The sequence below is a fragment of the Heterodontus francisci genome, chromosome 4 (assembly GCF_036365525.1).
Source record: "Heterodontus francisci isolate sHetFra1 chromosome 4, sHetFra1.hap1, whole genome shotgun sequence".
Lineage (NCBI taxonomy): Eukaryota > Metazoa > Chordata > Chondrichthyes > Heterodontiformes > Heterodontidae > Heterodontus > Heterodontus francisci.
In genome coordinates, this window is record NC_090374.1 from 45,095,931 (window position 1) to 45,112,627 (window position 16,697).

The following is a 16,697-nucleotide window of genomic DNA, read 5'->3' on the forward strand; positions in this document are numbered from 1 at the left end:
GGGGTAGATCCCATCAGACCCTGGGGACTTATCTACCTTAATGTTTTTCAAGACGCCCAACACCACCTCCTTTTTGATATCAACATGAACCAGGCTATCTGCACTCCCATCCCTAGACTCATCATCCACCAAGTTCTTCTCTTGGGTGAATACTGATGCAAAGTACTCATTTAGTATCTCGCCCATTTCCTCTGGCTCCACACATAGATTCCCTCCTCTGCCCTTGAGTGGGCCAACTCTTTCCCGGGCTACCCTCTTGCTCTTTATATATGTATAAAAAGCCTTCTTGGAATTCTCCTTAATCCTGTGACCAATGACTTTTCATGACCCCTTTTAGCCCTCCTGACTCCTTGCTTAAGTTCCTTCCTACTTTCTTTATATTCCTCAAGGGCTTCGTCTGTTCCCAGCCTTCTAGCCCTAATGAATGTTTCCTTTTTCTTTTTGACTAAACTGGCCTGACCACTTCGGTTTGTGTATTCGGCCATTTTAGTAGTTAACCTGGAATGCTTCAATGTCTGGTAATCAAAAGTCCATTGTGGATTAAATTGGAGCGGAGAATAACTCCTTTGAAGTACTGTTGATATGTTAATGTCTCTCTCCAGCCAAAAGACTCCAATTGTTTTTTTAAGGCAAGTTCTTTCTTCAGCAACAACTGTTTAAAATCAATCTTCATGTGGCGAAATTAATTTTCCTCATTCTTGGCAAGTGCGGGGGGGGGGGGGGGGGGGGGGGTGCTTGCCTGACACCTATATGTAAGTGTCACCTGAATTCCTACTGCTTTTAGTTTCAGTACCTGCCATTCATGAGGAACCTTACCAAAGAATTTCTAGAAATTGATTTGCATCAGATTATACATTTTCACGTCTACTTGGGAAGTCACTTCCTTAGAAAAGTTGAGGAGATTGGTTCAACAGCAACATTTCCTTCTGAAACCGCATTTACTCTTATTTATTAGGTTATTATAATTGTTTCTATTATTTAACCAAATCTTGATGCAAAACTGATGAGTCCTTAGTTGGTATGTTTAAATTCATCTTTCCCTTTTGAACATGGATACATTTGCCTGTTTCCAATCGAAACAGTTCTTAACTTCGGCACTGGCCTAGGAATTAAACATATGGCTTCTGGTGTGTAAAGAACACAGCGTATTCACAGATATCCTAATAAAACATCACCATATTTGAGAGTGTACTTGCCTTTTTGGGAAAGTGAAAAATGGGATGAAGTTGTGTAATGTAGCTCCTACAAATCTACATCTTAATTATTATTCAGCTTTCACCACACCAGTCAATGTAAGTGCAAAAATAAAATCCAAATCCTGCACTAAAGGCATTTTTTTTACAGTGTCCCACGGGAGAGAGCAGCACACAGACCTCATCGCATGTGACAATGGTCGCACACATTCTGCCAGACCTATATCATGACAAAAGATGCCCATCAAAAAAGACCAGTGACCATCATTTTTAATGTAGTTTAAATATTGGTGGGGTTACTTTTTTGTAACTCTTTCAAAACTACATCTTAATTCTTACTCAGCTTGCACCACTCCCGTTGATGAAAGTTGGCTGGCGAGAAAGTATTAGATTCTTAGGCTCAGAATGGCTGTTTTCAGCCAATTAAGGACTCTCAATTAGTTCTTCTGGTCGGTTCCAATGAGAATTTGAGGCGACAGGTTTAAAAGAACCGGAGAGCAGCCGCGAATTGGATTGACTGCTGGGTATTAATAGTTTGTTAACAAATAGTGGAAACAATGACTTTTCGAATAAGGGTAAGGTTACTATAACGGTTCAGTGGCTTCACTTGAAATTTGAAAACGACGTTCTACGACAACAGAATGAAAAACTCCTTTCCGAATTAGTTTAGTTTTAGTTTCAATTGCAGATCGAACTTTATCAAAGTCACCCCTGGGCGCAGCGAATAGTTGAACCTACTAAAGTTCCAGACTCCACCTATTTTGTTTGCGTCGCCATCATTTCAATGGATCATTTGCCTATCTGTTTGTTGTACTTGCTGCCATATACGCACCTTCTACTGACTGAATTCATTTTCAGAATTGTCAACTAAAATAGCTTGTGTCTTTTACTCAATCTACCTTTAAAAGGCAATTGATGATTTGATTGCCTGAAAAGTGCTTTGTGGTGATCCTGCTAATAAAGCAGACTGCGTTGTTTTCACCAATTGGGTGTCCATTAGTGTTGGATTTTTTTCTCCCCCTGCACATTAAGACTCCTCTAGCTTTGTATCTATACTGTCAGGCCCATGTATGGCATATTAATTTTATTTATATATATATATATATATAGTGCTCGCTAATATAGAGTGGCACTTTGTGCTTTTTTTTTTCTTCCCCCTGTATTAAGGTTGAGTTTTTAATTTCTTACAAGAAGGCCCCGGCGCAACTTGCCTTGCTTTGTAATTTGTTTCTAATTTGGAACAACGTTCACGCGAAGAATAACTTTTCTAAGTATCTTCTGAGCTTTTAAGAATTCCAGTGACTGCCTGGGATGATGGTTGTAATTTTGTAAGTATCTGTTTAGTGTTACTTTAGAATTGGAACTCTGGGGCTTTCCCAAGATTAAAGCAGAACAGCCTTTGCCTCTCAGATCTCCTAACCCTGTACTTTCCTTCTCGCTATAATCCTCAACCCGCTTTCAGAGAAATGTGCCCGTTCCTCTTAACCACTTGTTTTTGTCTTCTCTAGTAGCTCATTCGAGAACTCTGATCACTTCTCTGACAGGATAATACTGATTATTTTAAATATTTGTTCAACTTGGTTTTTTATGCTTGAATCTATTGCTATAATAAGAATTCAGTTGGATCAACTCTTTCATATTTCCCCAAAAACTCACTTTATTTAAAGATATAAATAGGATGGGATGTTTAAAAAAAAAAAAATTCAGGTCATTCCTGAATATGGACAGATAGGAGTAACTAACTTTCCCAAAATCTTGGGCATACTGCAGGGTGGCAAGTCCTGTATTCCTCATTGAAGGAATAAGGCAGCAAATGAAACCATGTATGCTCGCAAACACTTGTTAAAGCTAGATACTGTATATAGTTTTAAAAAATTGTTTGGCAATAGTATCAACTTGGCTCAGTGGTTAAGTCCCACTCTAGAACTTGAGCACGTAATCTAGGCTGATGCTTTCAGTGCAGTGCTATGTTAATATTGTCTCTTTTTTTTTGTGTGGATGAAACACATAACTGGTCCCAACTACTTAAACAGGAAAGTTTCCTAGGGTCTTACCTGATTTTTTTTTTTTAAAACCAAAACTGATTAACTGGTCAAGTCCTCACCCCTATGGGACCTTGCTATTTACAAGTTGGCTGTCTTGTATTTGCTTACACCAGTTACCTCATCTTCACTTTATCTAGAATGATTATATTTTTGTTTTAATGCATCTGTGACTTTACAATGTACCCTAAACAGTCTGATCAATAAAACCATCTATTCTTTCTGTGAATAAAACTGGTATCTTGAAAACCAATGATAGTTTTATAAGTCCACTATGTCTTTAGCCTTAATTAACAAGCTGCATTTCTTCTCTCATCAACTTGACCTAGACAAAAGTAAAATATTTCCTGTTGTCTATTGACATACCTAAAGATTCTGTATCTGTTTATTTTGTTCACCTGACTCCAATGTGTATCTTTGTAAAATTGGTGACTTTTGTCGAGCCAATATTTAATAGCAAGGCTCCAAGACTGAACTTTGTTACCCTAACTTCTTTCCAGTGTGAACAGCTCACTGATTTCTGATGGGACACACATCTGAGATGTCCTGACTTGTCCCTTTTTTTTGTCTTTACAGTTGTTGATTAGGTGTGTGCTCCCAGCAGTTTGTTTTTTTGACTCCTTAAAACTTACCTCTGACCAAGCTTTTGATCATCTGATCTAATATCTCTGTTGTGGCTTGGTGTCATATTTTTGTTTTATAATGCTCCTGTGAACTGCCTTGGGATCTCTTATTGCATTTAAAGGCATTATATAAATGTATGTTATCGTCCACTTCTGCCCTTGCTTTTTCAGCCAACATTATTCCTATCCCTCTTTTTACTCTAGTAGTTACCTTGATTTATTTTACAATGTGGCATTCTGAGTTAAAGTATTTACTAACCACTCTTCTGCACAGTGATATTAAACAAGATGGTGTTTGTTTCTGCAATGGATATTAAAAGCTTTTGTTTCTAGGTGTATTGGCTTTAAATGTTCTTTTTAATCAAAATAAACAGGTCTTGCATCATTTTGACTCTGATCTGACTTTTAGTAGTCTCATTTGTGCACCCTTGTATACTCCTATGTATTATGCAGACAGGACTTCATATCTAGCACTAACAAACGAGGGCAAATTGAAGCTTTTTTTCCCCTTGTGCTCTTATTCACTTGTACTGACTAAGTGGAATACTTCACTATGAATAAAGGTCTACATTAGGTCTGGGACATTGCCCAATTAGTAAATATAATTTACTTTATATAGCACCTTTTTTAACATAGTAAAACATCCCAAGGTGCTTCAGTGTGTAATCTGGCAAAAAATTGACTCATCCAAAGGTGATGTGACTGGTGATTTTAAAAACCTGGTCAAGAAGGTAAGTTAATTTTAAAATCATGGTGTGATAGTAGTTTAATTAACTTGTGGTCTACAAGGTACTAAGTGACTTGCATATACTTCTCTAGACCTTGTATATTTTAGAAGCAAAAAAAAAATCTAGAAGATAATACTAACAATAAATGCGCGCGCCTGACTACTTCCTGCGCGTCCACATATTAACTTCACAATTGTCATAAAATGGTTCCTGTTTTCTAATCTACAATTAAACACTTAACAAGTGCAGTGTTGTCCCTCTAGGTTGCCCAAGTTGCTGCTACTGCAGATGCCCAATCAAAAAATTGTCTAACAATGATTGGCTTGGAACGTAGAGTTGCTTTGGTGGATATCCTCAATAAACCATGTGGAACTCAGTTGGTTCTGAAAAAGGTGAGGCTGCTTTAATAGATGCTGAATTCATACCAGTTCATAACCTGGGAGCTAAATGTCTGTTTCCCTCTCCCTGTGCAATGGCTCCTTCTGGATTTTTAAAATGTTTTTCAAATCATTTGTAGCCTGGCAAACGAAAAATGCTCGTTCAAATTAATCTTTGGTATCTAGTTTTACAGCAGATGGAATTTTGAACTTGGTCTTTCCTGCCTACTTTTAGTATACTTGTATATTGTACTGAAATCACTACTTCAATTTCCCATGGAATTTTAAATGCATTCAAATCTCCAACTGTCTGTTATATTGAAATTTATTTTTACCTTCATCAAATCTTGAATCGTTGAGTACTAGTACATGAAGAGCCATTCTTGTAAATAAACTTGCATTTGTTTAGCTCCTTGAGGGAGTTAGAATGTGGGCAAGGGGTCTCAAATGTATGTAGTTGATAAATGTGCCATTCAGCCACCAAAAAGGTAAATAATGGTAATATCCATGGATATTGTGGGCTTGTGAACACTTGTATCCATACTTATGGGCAAAGTGGTAAATTCTCTAGTTTTTGGGAAATTTGGAAGGACCTGCAACAGTGTGAAGATTTGAACTAGCTGCTGGTGTTGACTACTTCCGTTAACCATAATAGTTGAGCTGGATTGTTTGGTTAGGGTGGATATAAATGACATATTATATATTTGAATTCATATAGGAACCAACTGTGATTGCTCCAAAGATGGAAAAAAATGTGGTCCCAAAAATGGAACAAGTGAAGATGTGCAAACAACCAGAAGTTCTACCACCAAAAGAATACTCTACTGAAGATGTAGTACAACTTGAGGTTTGGACTTATGGACTAGTAAAACCACTATATATGCTTTCACATCAGCCCTTGCTTGCTAATGGGTAATTTTGGTTTCCAGAACATGAATTCATATTGAACAAAATTCCTGTCTATTTCAGCTGAGAATATTTAAGTTCAATTTATTTTTGCATTTGTTGGAACCTCTAGTTAAATAGTAACTTGAGATTCAACAAATGGGAACTAATTCAATATTATAGCTCTTAATGGAATGTCCTGTACCCGTAGGCCTTGAGATTGTGATCTAGTTTAATAAGCTGAGAAATTTTCTACAGTGTATAGCATATCAGAACTGAGAGATGGATTTAAAATGAAGGAAACTATAAATCCTTGGACTGTTTACACAGCACTTTTGTTCCTGAAATTTTGTTAATGTAGGTGACTGAATAGTTTCAAAAGGGAAAAAGACTAGTTTTTGCATTTGAGAAATTTATGGTTCTGGAGAGGATATGTGGTAAGTCAAGATAGACTTGTCACTTTCTAGTTTTCTTTTCCAACAGAAGGCTTTTAATAAATGGAGACTAAATTCTTCAAGTATGAAACAAGTAAAATGTGATGGTCAATGAAAAGGTATTTAAATCTTGTTGATTTTTCCATGAAGGAAATGCAGGCACTCATTAACACTCCCTTTCCAAAAAAAAACACTTTTGATTCACTGCATAGTTTACAATAAGCTGGAAGTATTGAGCTGGCCTCCAGAAACAATAGTAGAAAATGCATTTGTTTATGTAAATGAGCTTTATACTGCACTATCTATAACCAGTGAAGAGTAAATATTTCAAATGGTGGTTCACAAAGCAATTTAAAATTTCCTGTTATGTTTTTGAGCATATTTTTCAATAAGATGGCTTATGGTGCACAATTGGAAATGAAGAAAGTTCAGAAGATGCTTGACTTGCACCTATCATGACTAGACTGTCCATTTGTTGGGTTAACTCATTGTATTTATTGTACCAGGTACCACCATCCCCAATGGATATTTCAGTATGCATGTCTGAAGAGTTATGTGAAGCCTTCTCTAATGAAATCTTACCTATTGAAGATGTTGATATAAATGATGACAATCCAATGCTGTGCAGTGAATATGTTAAGGATGTCTACAAATATTTAAGAGAACTTGAGGTCAGTTTTCCTTTCAACGTTGAAGGTAGAGCTAAATAGCTCTCGTAGTGTAGAGCAGTCTGTTGTCAGGCTAGAGTGGTAAGATGTCATATGCTGTTGAACAGGAAGCAGTTTAAACCTAGAGTACCTGGATAAACTAAATAGGGAGGGTAACTGTCTTACTAAATGATGGCTGATACTGCTTTCGAAAGGTTAGATCTTCACTATATCTACCTTTTTTTTAGGTAATCAAATTGATTTTTCAAAAGGTCTAGCATGAAGTGTTGCTGAGTCTCCCTCGTGGCCCAAGGGCAAAGGATGTTTGTTACAACCTGGGTAGTTTCTTGGTCAGTTACTAATTGACTATAGGAAGCAGGCACAGTAGTCAATGGCATGGAGATCAGTGTGACCCAAGGATTCATACTGTGACAACCTAGCCCCAGCCAATTCTTCAAGTGCCCTAAAATTCTGGACTTGTGCAATATAGACAAATTGGTAGCTCACTCCCAAACTCTAGGAGAAGAGATGAGATTTGATTTGGAGCTGGGTGATCAAGTCTGGCCTTCAGGAGGCAGTGAAGATCTCTGAGCAGCTCAGGGTTTTGACTACTGACTGAAGTTCAGAAGGACAAATGCAAGGTTCTACTTGAACTAAAATCGGCACATCACTCCAAGAGCAGAGAAATAGCATGCCCTGGGGAAAGTTCTATAGTATCTCACTGCACATCTGCTGTTGGTGTGAGGAAGCAATAAATAGAGATGCTGAGCTTATTTTGCTAAATTGGTTTTGATGATCCTGAGCATGTTGAAGGTGTATGATGCATTAGTTAGGTTGAACTGAGTGCCATGCACGGCTCTGGTTACTGCAACATGAGAACCTCCATTTTGGAGGAAGAGCAAACCTCAGATTCCTCATGCTTTTCTGTAGCCTTGTGCAATGTAGAACAATAAGGCCAATTCCCTGTGAAGAACTGAAATATTCTATTCTGTTGTCTGAAGGTACTTTTTGTAAATTTGAGGTGCATACATGTAGCCAGATCAAGTCCAAAACAGTGCATGGCTGTAGCAAGACAAAGGCACAGGAATACAACATGCAAATTTAGAGATATCTATTTAAAGAACGGCTTGTATAGATTGCCAGGAGCTGTGGTCGAAGGTAGAATTTGGCCACTATTAGGAAATGAGGAGGTATTCTAAATAAATAAACATAGGGTTTTTTTTAGGTGTAATCAAGTGGACTGAAAGATCACCAATTTGTATGATGTCCAGCTTAACTGTAGCTTCCCAGCAACCTGAAGGCAAACATTCATTTGCCTGGGTAATTGCACTGCCCTAAAAGTTAGCAACACTACCAATGTAGCAGTCCTCCTCCTTGCTATTTAGGAATTTGGCTTCCCTACCTCCGTACAACTGCTCTTGCCCAGGTCATCCAAGCAGGAGATGATTTCTTTAATCTGGTGCAGGACCATCTTATTGCAAAGGAATATCCATCGAGGAATAGAAAATTGGGTGACGCTTTTTTTGTGAAAATGCTAAGATATAATGAACAGCACGAACAGGTGACTTGACCTAACTGGTCCATGCCAGTGTTCATGCATCACAAGTCTCTGCCTTCATCTAATCTAGTGACATAATCTATTTGTTTCTCCCTTGTTTACCTAGCTTCCTCTAAATGCAACTGCTCTTCACTTCAACTACTCATGACAAATTATTCTGCACAAAGTTTCTCCTGAATTCCCAATTGGATTTATTAGCTATTTTAGTGTACATTCTAGTTCCTCCTAAAACTGGAAACCTCTTAGTCTACCCTCAATCTGAAAGATCTCTCTGCTCCACCTTCTGTGGCAGCTTAGAATTTGTAAAAGTTGTGCTGTGACTCCTCTTGATCCAGAAATGTTGAAATTCTGTCTTCTACTTGAGACCTTAATGTGTTGATAAACTGTTCTATGCAACAGATCAAATAAAATGGGCATGTGGTAGCTTGAAGTCAATGTTTTACATGTTTCTTTTCTATTTATCCAGACCAAGCAGGCAGTCAGACCAAACTATTTGATGGGACAAATGATAACTGGAGCCATGCGTGCTATTCTAATTGACTGGCTTGTGCAGGTTCAAATAAAGTTCAAGTTACTTCCAGAAACTCTGTACTTGACTGTGTCTGTCTTGGACAGATTTCTTCAGGTAAGAATTTTTAATAAGGGAACAAGACCTCATTCCATACTGCAAACTGGCTCTTCCAAACACCTTTGAAAGAAATGTTGGCTCTCTTAGTCTGTTCCACTACTAGTTTAGATCACCAAAAATGAATGCCATACTCTTGACTATTCAATAACTTTCTTTGTATACAACGTCTCCTCTGCTATAGCTGTTCAATTCTGTCATCATGTAAATTTTAAGCAATTAACAGATTCAAATCAAAAATTAAATAGCTTGAATGCTTCAGTGACATAGCCCAGTGGCTCTTGGATAATGCAAGTCTTAATCCTACTCAATTGTCGTCATGGCTGAAAAATTCAGAACTAGTAAATGAGGCTCTGCTTAAATTCTGCACACCTGTGACTACTCTTAGGATAACCCAGTAGCCAAGAAGAATCTACAACTTGTTGGTGTAACAGCAATGCTTGTTGCTTCCAAATATGAAGAGATATATCCTCCAGAAATTGGGGACTTTGTCATCATCACTGATGAAGCTTACACTAGTGCTCAAATACGTCAAATGGAGAGGTGGATTTTGAAGAAACTTGACTTTTCTCTGGGCAAACCACTTCCACTACACTTTCTCAGAAGAGCATCAAAAGTTGCAGAAGTAAGCTTCAATTCTTTTTAATAAAGGCAAACATTGCTGGCTCTTTGCTTTCTAGATGCATGGTGTATTAGTATATCCAAACAACCAATAGAAAATATTCCCAAACTTAATTTCAAAAGTGACACTTTTTTTCTCTAGTTTCTTTCCTGAAACAAACCTGTCTTGTCAGATGTTTGACAAGTGAAATTGAGGTCTCTATTCAAACTTCTTATCTCTTGGTACTTTGACTTGATCACTGCATCATTTCTTTTTGATCTAATGTGGAACCTGGTGCTTATGCCATCCATTCCATAATTTAGCAGATTGAATAAATGAGATTAATTTTCTATTACATGGCCATTGCCTTTTTCCCTCTAATCTTTTAGTCACCAGCATCTGAAAATGTACATTTTTAAACTCCATCTTTCTTGCTGATTTGCCCTTTCTTTAGGGGGAAAAAATTTCAAATAAGTTCTACTTTTGTTCAGGTTAGTACTGAACAACATGCTCTTGCCAAATACCTGATGGAACTGACAATGGGGGATTATGAGATGGTGCATTATCCTCCATCCCTGATTGCTGCAGCTGCCTTCCACCTTGCTCAGAAACTCTTTAACCGTGGTGAATGGGTGAGTATATTTTCTTAAAAGGTGACTAATTGTTGAAGCTAACTGACACATGCACCCAACGTAACCAGGATTCAACTTGTGCAGTAAAAATATGTATTATCTGATTGCTTTTCAGACTCCACTCTTGCAGTATTACCTGGCCTATAGTGAGGATGAACTACTTCCTGTTATGCAACACATGGCTAAGAATGTTGTGCAGGTCAATAACCACCTCACAAAGCACATGGTAACTTTTTTTTTTTAAAAACATTTTTTAAAATTTGGTCTGTAGTTTTTGGCCATGGTTCTTTCAAGATGAATATTTTCTCTTGGAATTCCGCATGCTTCATCTAGTTTGATTATGCACTTGGGAAATTCAGGAAGGTACCCCAATAAATAACTTCCCTAGGGGCATTGTCACTACATTGGGCAAGGTGGCAAAACTACAACTGAGTTTACAACATTATTTTTCATAAGTCTTGATCAGATGGTAAATTTTACTGTAAAAAGTACTCTACATCTAGCAATTTACAGGCATATGACAACCCATAAACTTCCATTTTCCCCAAACAGCAATTATACTTTCCAGAGTGCCTGAGCTGCCAAGCCAGGTTAGCAAACACAACTGCATTCCAGATACCCTAGACCAAGGAGATTGGCTAGTTTAATGTAATGTTAAACATGGTTCTTCTAGATAATTGTTCAGAGCATATGACTTGCCATGTTCTTTGTTTCCTCTTATGCAGACAGTTAAAAACAAGTATGCTAGAAGCCGCCAAATGAAGATCAGCACCATCTTGCAGTTGACATCAGTCTTGATTTTCAATTTGTCAAAACCACTAATCTCTTAATTTGCTTCAAAATCCTTAAAGCAAGATGTTGTCTACCACTGAACCCATTACTGGCACTGTTTTTAAATAATTTTGTATTTTTATCTCTTGCCTAATCTTTTACAATCAATAAAGCAGCTTTTAAATGCAAGTCTGAAGCCACTTTTTTTCATTGTGAAATGCCGAGAGTGCTTAATAAAGTGGGAGATCTCATTAAGATGGCCCTAGCCAAATAAAGATTAACAACCATGCCTCTAGAAGCTAGATGGCTGCCCAGATTCCATAGAATATAATGGACTAATTTGCACCATTTCCTAAACTTGAGTTCACCTTTTTGCTACTTGTCAATTAAATGATGGGGATTTTGCTCCAACAAAATTCCCAAGCTTGAGTCTGACATTTCTCGTTCCCCAGTTGCGCTATTTTACTAAACCAATCTTTCTTCCTCCCTCATACTTATGTGGGCAGAACCCCATTTCCCTAATCTTTCATTACCATGAAAATTATTTTGGCCCACTTAGCTGATCCTTTACTGCAACTAAATAAATTCATAGACCATGATCACTTAAATATCACAAAAATTTACTTCCTCCAACCCACGGGGATGCATGTAATTTATACATCAAAAGCCTTGCATTGTGTCTCATTCTCCATTGAATGAGTGCCTGAGTTGGGAATGCATTCTGCCAAATTTTTCTTTGGTCTTTATTTGGATTAATGAGTCAACTGGATCTACAAAACCAATGTTAGTGCAAATGGATCTTGCTTTTATAGATGTGTATAGTTTTGTTCCATGCTTAGCTGCAGCTTGAAATAGAGAAAATGCTAGAAATACTTCACTGGTCTGGCAGCTTCAAGTCAATGACCTTTTGTTGGAACTCAGTTAAATTAGCAGGGAAGGGGGTGGGGGAGAAGGGAGAACAAAAGGGAATGTCTGTGATGAGGTGGCAGGTAGGACAAATTAACTGACAAAAAGATGATAGGACAAATAAAAAGAAAATGTGTTGCGAGGGGGTGTGAATAGGAAAAGCTGAATCATTATAATCAGTGGTATGGTATCATAGTGGTTGTTACTGGACTAGTAATCCAGAAACTGGGAGCAATGACTCAGACGTGAGTTCAAATCCTACCACATCAGATGGGGAACTTAAATTCAGTTAGTCAAATCCTAGAATATAAAGCTGGTGTCAGTAATGGTGACTAAGAAGCTACTGGATTGTCATTAAAGATGCAGCTCGTTCGCTAATGGCTTTTAGGGAAGCAAATCCATACCTGCTCTAGTTTGTGACTCCAGACCCACAGCAATGTAGTTAAGCCTGATACTAAAGGGGAGGGTGAAGGTTATGATCTGAAATTGTTGACCTCTGAATCTGGAAGGCTGTAAGTACCCAATTGAAGGATGAGATGCTGTTCCTTGAGCTTCATTGGAAGAATGTCAGGGGCAAAGAATTAAAATGATGAACAAACAGGAGCTCAGTCATGCTTGTCAACTGAATGGAGATGTGCTGCAAAGCAGACACCAATCTGTACATTGACTCCTCAACGCGAGAAGACTTCACTGGGAACTGTGAATGCAGTACACTAAATTGAAGTAGAATTAAATCTGCTTCACCTTGGATGGCAGGAAGGGAAGAAGTAAAAGTAGGTGTTGTCTCCTGTGCTTGCATGGGAAGGGGCTTTGGGAGCAGTGTTGGGGGTGATTGAGGAGTGGAGCAGGATGGCCACAAAATCAGATTGTCTAATTCATCCTTACATCAAAATTTGCACCCCCACCCCCACCCCCCCACCTCCACAGCATCTAACTGCCTCATGAAATATTCTGGGTACTCTACCTGGAAAACCATGTAATTTTTTTTTTTCTTTGCATTGGTGCTTTTATAATAGCCTTAGCTTCCTTCACCCCTTACTAATTTATATTGGTGTCTCTGGTTCAACTTGAAATAGTGCTGCAAATTAGCACTTGGGTGTTTTGCTATTGTTATGCAGACCCCCACCTGCCAAGAATAAGGCATATTAATTTTGCCATATGAACATTGATTTTAAACTGTTGCTGGAGTTAAGAAATGACTTGGTTGAAGATCATACTTGGCTGGAAGAACATTTGCATTCTAAAAGACAGTGCTTGGAGAGACAAAAGAATGGCTCACTGATTCAATTAACAGAGATTGATCTGGGCAATGGTTCCAGATCTTGTCAGTAAGAGACAGCGCTATACCACCACCAACACCCCCTCCTTCCTCCCCCCTCACCACCCCCACCCCCACCCCCACCACAGAGCTTTGAAATCTACAAAGGCAGGACTGGTTAAACGAGGTGGTCATGTGACTGACTGGCTGATCCAGGCTTTTGAATGAGACACAGGACAGTTTGAGTGGAGGAGGAGGCAGCAGATGGACAAACAGATCAGTGGCAAGTGGTCCAGAGGAAAACCACAAAGAAAAAACATCCAAAAGCGGAACAAGCCACCAAACAAACCAGTGGCAAGAGGAGGCTACCTTCTGAAACAGACTACAACAGCGCCTCTTCACTGGACAGGGAAATGCTGGAACGAAGGCCCCTTCAAAAGATGCGGCAGAACTCCAAGGAGATGGAAGATAAAGCATCCCAGCCTCCGGGCACTGGAAGCTGTGATGGGCCCGGCGTGCCCCAACCCCAAAGCGCCACACTTAACGACGTGGCCAACGCACCTCAGCTCCGGGAAGCCGGGAGCAGTGATGTTTTCGAGGAGGAACAGAGGGAAGCAGCAGAGGACAACCCAATCCTTGCTGCCTACAAGACCCCCCCGATGTCACCCCAGCGGAACAAACCCTGCATGAAAAACCAAGAGGGGTTTCTGAGCCCAACCAATGTGAAACTGCTTGCGCACACGATGGGTATGCAGTAACATCCTGAAGGACTGGGACTAGCAAGGACAAATGGTACGGGAAGCAACAACTAACTTTAAAAAATGGGTGTAAGGATTGCTTCCATTAATGTGCGTAGCATTAAATCTACTACGCGATGTGTTTCAACCTTGGATTACCTCGCCAAGGTCAAAGCTGACCTACTGTTTCTGCAGGAGTGTGGAATACCACACCTCAGCACCTACAGGCAGTGGTCGCGATGGTGGTCCCACGGGCCATCGATCTGGTCGGGGGGTAATGATTGCCGTTCGTCCGGTCTGGGTATTCTGCTGCGGGGAGGTAACTTCACCATCTCCGAAGTTAAGGAGGTGGTGGGCGGTCGCCTCCTCGTAGCAGACGTGATGTACAACAACGCTCCGCTCCGGTTGATCAACGTGTACGCCCCGGTACAACGCAGCAAGCAGCTGACCGTCTTCCAGCAGCTCCCACTGCTGCTGGCAATGTCCAGGCCGGTCATCCTAGGTGGTGACTTCAACTGCATCATCGATGCGGCTGGACGATCCGGCAGTGACAACAGCAAACTGGATGCTACGTCCAGATTCCTAATAGAAACAGTTAAAGATGCCAAACTGCACGACGTCTTCAGCAAACCTGCAGACGGAGCGCAGCACAGATACACAAGGTCAAGATCGGACGGGTCTGCCCGTTCCAGGATTGACTTCCTGTTTGTGTCCCGTGCTGTCACGGTCGGATCCACCAACGTCAAGCTGGTGTTCTTCTCCGACCACTGCCTCTTACTGGCCGACTGTCACTTACAGGATGACCAGCGGGTTGGCAGAGGGACGTGGAAGCTCAATGCTACACTGCTGACCCCAGAGAACGTTGAGGAACTCCAAAGGGATTACAAAGGTTGGAGGACTGTGAAACCCCTCTTTGAGTCTCCAGTTCACTGGTGGGAAGCGATTAAGGAGAACATCAAGAGGTTCTTCATCCACAAAGGTGTTCAGAGGGCGAGAGAGAGACAGAGGGAAATGTCCCGACTCCAGAAAAGTATGCAAAATCTGCTCCGGTTGCAGTCAATGGGGGTCGAGGTCAAGGAGGACCTCCAAGAGGTGAAGAGCCAGCAAGCCTCGCTCTTTGCCAAGGAGGCCTCCAAGATCATCTTCCGGTCCAGAATCCGCTCCATCGAGCAGGATGAGACGTGCTCGCGTTACTTCTTCCAAAAGGTACACAGAGAGAGTTCTGTTATCAGCAGCCTGAAGGAAGAAGATGGCTCGGTAACGTCTTCGCAGACCGACATACTAAGGATCAGCAAATCCTTTTATGCTGGGCTGTATGACGTGAAACCCACAGACAGCAGAGCCTCCCAGTCCTTCCTGTCATCTATCACAGAGGTCTCGGATGACAGCAGGAGGGAGAGACTGGACAAGCCGCTAACTCTGGACGAGCTGACGAAGGCCGTCGAGTCCTTCGAGACGCGTAAAACTCCCGGAAGCGACGGCTTACCGGTCGAGTTGTACTCGGCCCTGTGGGACTGGGTCGGCCCGGACCTGCTGGAAGTATACGAGAGTATGCTCCTGGCCGGCAGCATGTCAGAATCCATGAGGAAAGGCATCATCACCCTCATTTACAAGCGGAAGGGGGAGAGGGCAGAAATCAGAAATTGGCAGCCCATCTCACTGCTTAATGTTGACTACAAGATTCTGTCCAAAGTCATAGCCAGTCGAATCAAGTCTGCTCTGGAGTTGGTGATCCACCCCGATCAGACCTGTACTGTACCCGGCAGGAAGATCTCTGATAGTCTTGCGCTACTCAGGGATACGATCGCCTACGTGCGGGACAGGAGGGTGGACACCTGCCTCATCAGCCTGGACCAGGAGAAGGCTTTTGACAGGATATCGCACACCTACATGATGGACGTGCTTTCCAAAATGGGGTTTGGGGAGGGAATCTGCAATTGGATCAAACTGCTCTACACAAACATCAGTAGCGCAGTCGCAATCAATGGGTGGGAATCGGAAAGTTTCCCGATCCAATCTGGAGTCAGACAGGGCTGTCCTCTCTCCCCGGTCTTGTTTGTTTGCTGTATTGAACCCTTTGCTGAGTCCATTAGGAAGGATGCGAGCATAAGAGGGGTGACAATCCCAGGCAGTGGAGGCACTCAGGTTAAAACCTCCCTGTACATGGATGACGTCGCCGTCTTCTGTTCGGATCCGCTGTCTGTGCGCAGACTGATGAACATCTGCGACCAGTTTGAACTGGCCTCGGGAGCCAAAGTTAACCACGGCAAGAGCGAGGCCGTGTTCTTTGGGAACTGGGCTGACCGATTCTTTGTCCCCTTCACCGTCAGGTCAGACTACCTGAAGGTGCTGGGGATATGGTTCGGAAGGGCCGGGGCGTGCACCAAAACCTGGGAGGAGCGAGTAGCCAAGGTACAACAAAAGTTGGGCATGTGGGGGCAGCGATCTCTCTCCATTGTGGGTAAGAACCTGGTCATCAGGTGTGAGGCGCTCACGTTGTTGCTGTACGTGGCGTAGGTCTGGCCCATACCCCACTCCTGCGCTGTGGCAGTCACTCGAGCCATTTTCCGCTTCATCTGGGGATCTAAAATGGACCGGGTCCGGAGGGACGTGATGTTCAAATCTCTGGATAAGGGCGGGAAAAATGTACCCAACGTGGCCCTCATCCTGATGACCACCT

General features: G+C 41.2%; 1 protein-coding gene across 4 annotated transcripts; it reads left to right on the forward strand.

Moving 5' to 3' along the window:
- The first annotated feature begins 1,693 nt into the window (after window positions 1–1,693).
- Window positions 1,694–11,276, forward strand: LOC137368656 (G2/mitotic-specific cyclin-B1-like). Of its 4 annotated transcripts, none has more exons than XM_068028793.1 (9): window positions 1,694–1,768; window positions 4,850–4,978; window positions 5,682–5,810; window positions 6,789–6,953; window positions 8,954–9,112; window positions 9,501–9,737; window positions 10,205–10,345; window positions 10,461–10,571; window positions 11,071–11,276. In XM_068028793.1, the coding sequence occupies exons 1-9, from the start codon at window positions 1,751–1,753 to the stop codon at window positions 11,173–11,175; spliced, it is 1,194 nt and encodes a 397-aa protein (XP_067884894.1). In that variant the 5' UTR covers window positions 1,694–1,750; the 3' UTR covers window positions 11,176–11,276. The 4 variants fall into 4 exon arrangements, with proteins under 4 accessions (XP_067884894.1, XP_067884898.1, XP_067884896.1 ...); XM_068028794.1 differs by lacking the exon at window positions 1,694–1,768 and adding an exon at window positions 2,027–2,521; XM_068028797.1 differs by lacking the exon at window positions 9,501–9,737.
- Window positions 11,277–16,697: the final 5,421 nt, after the last annotated feature.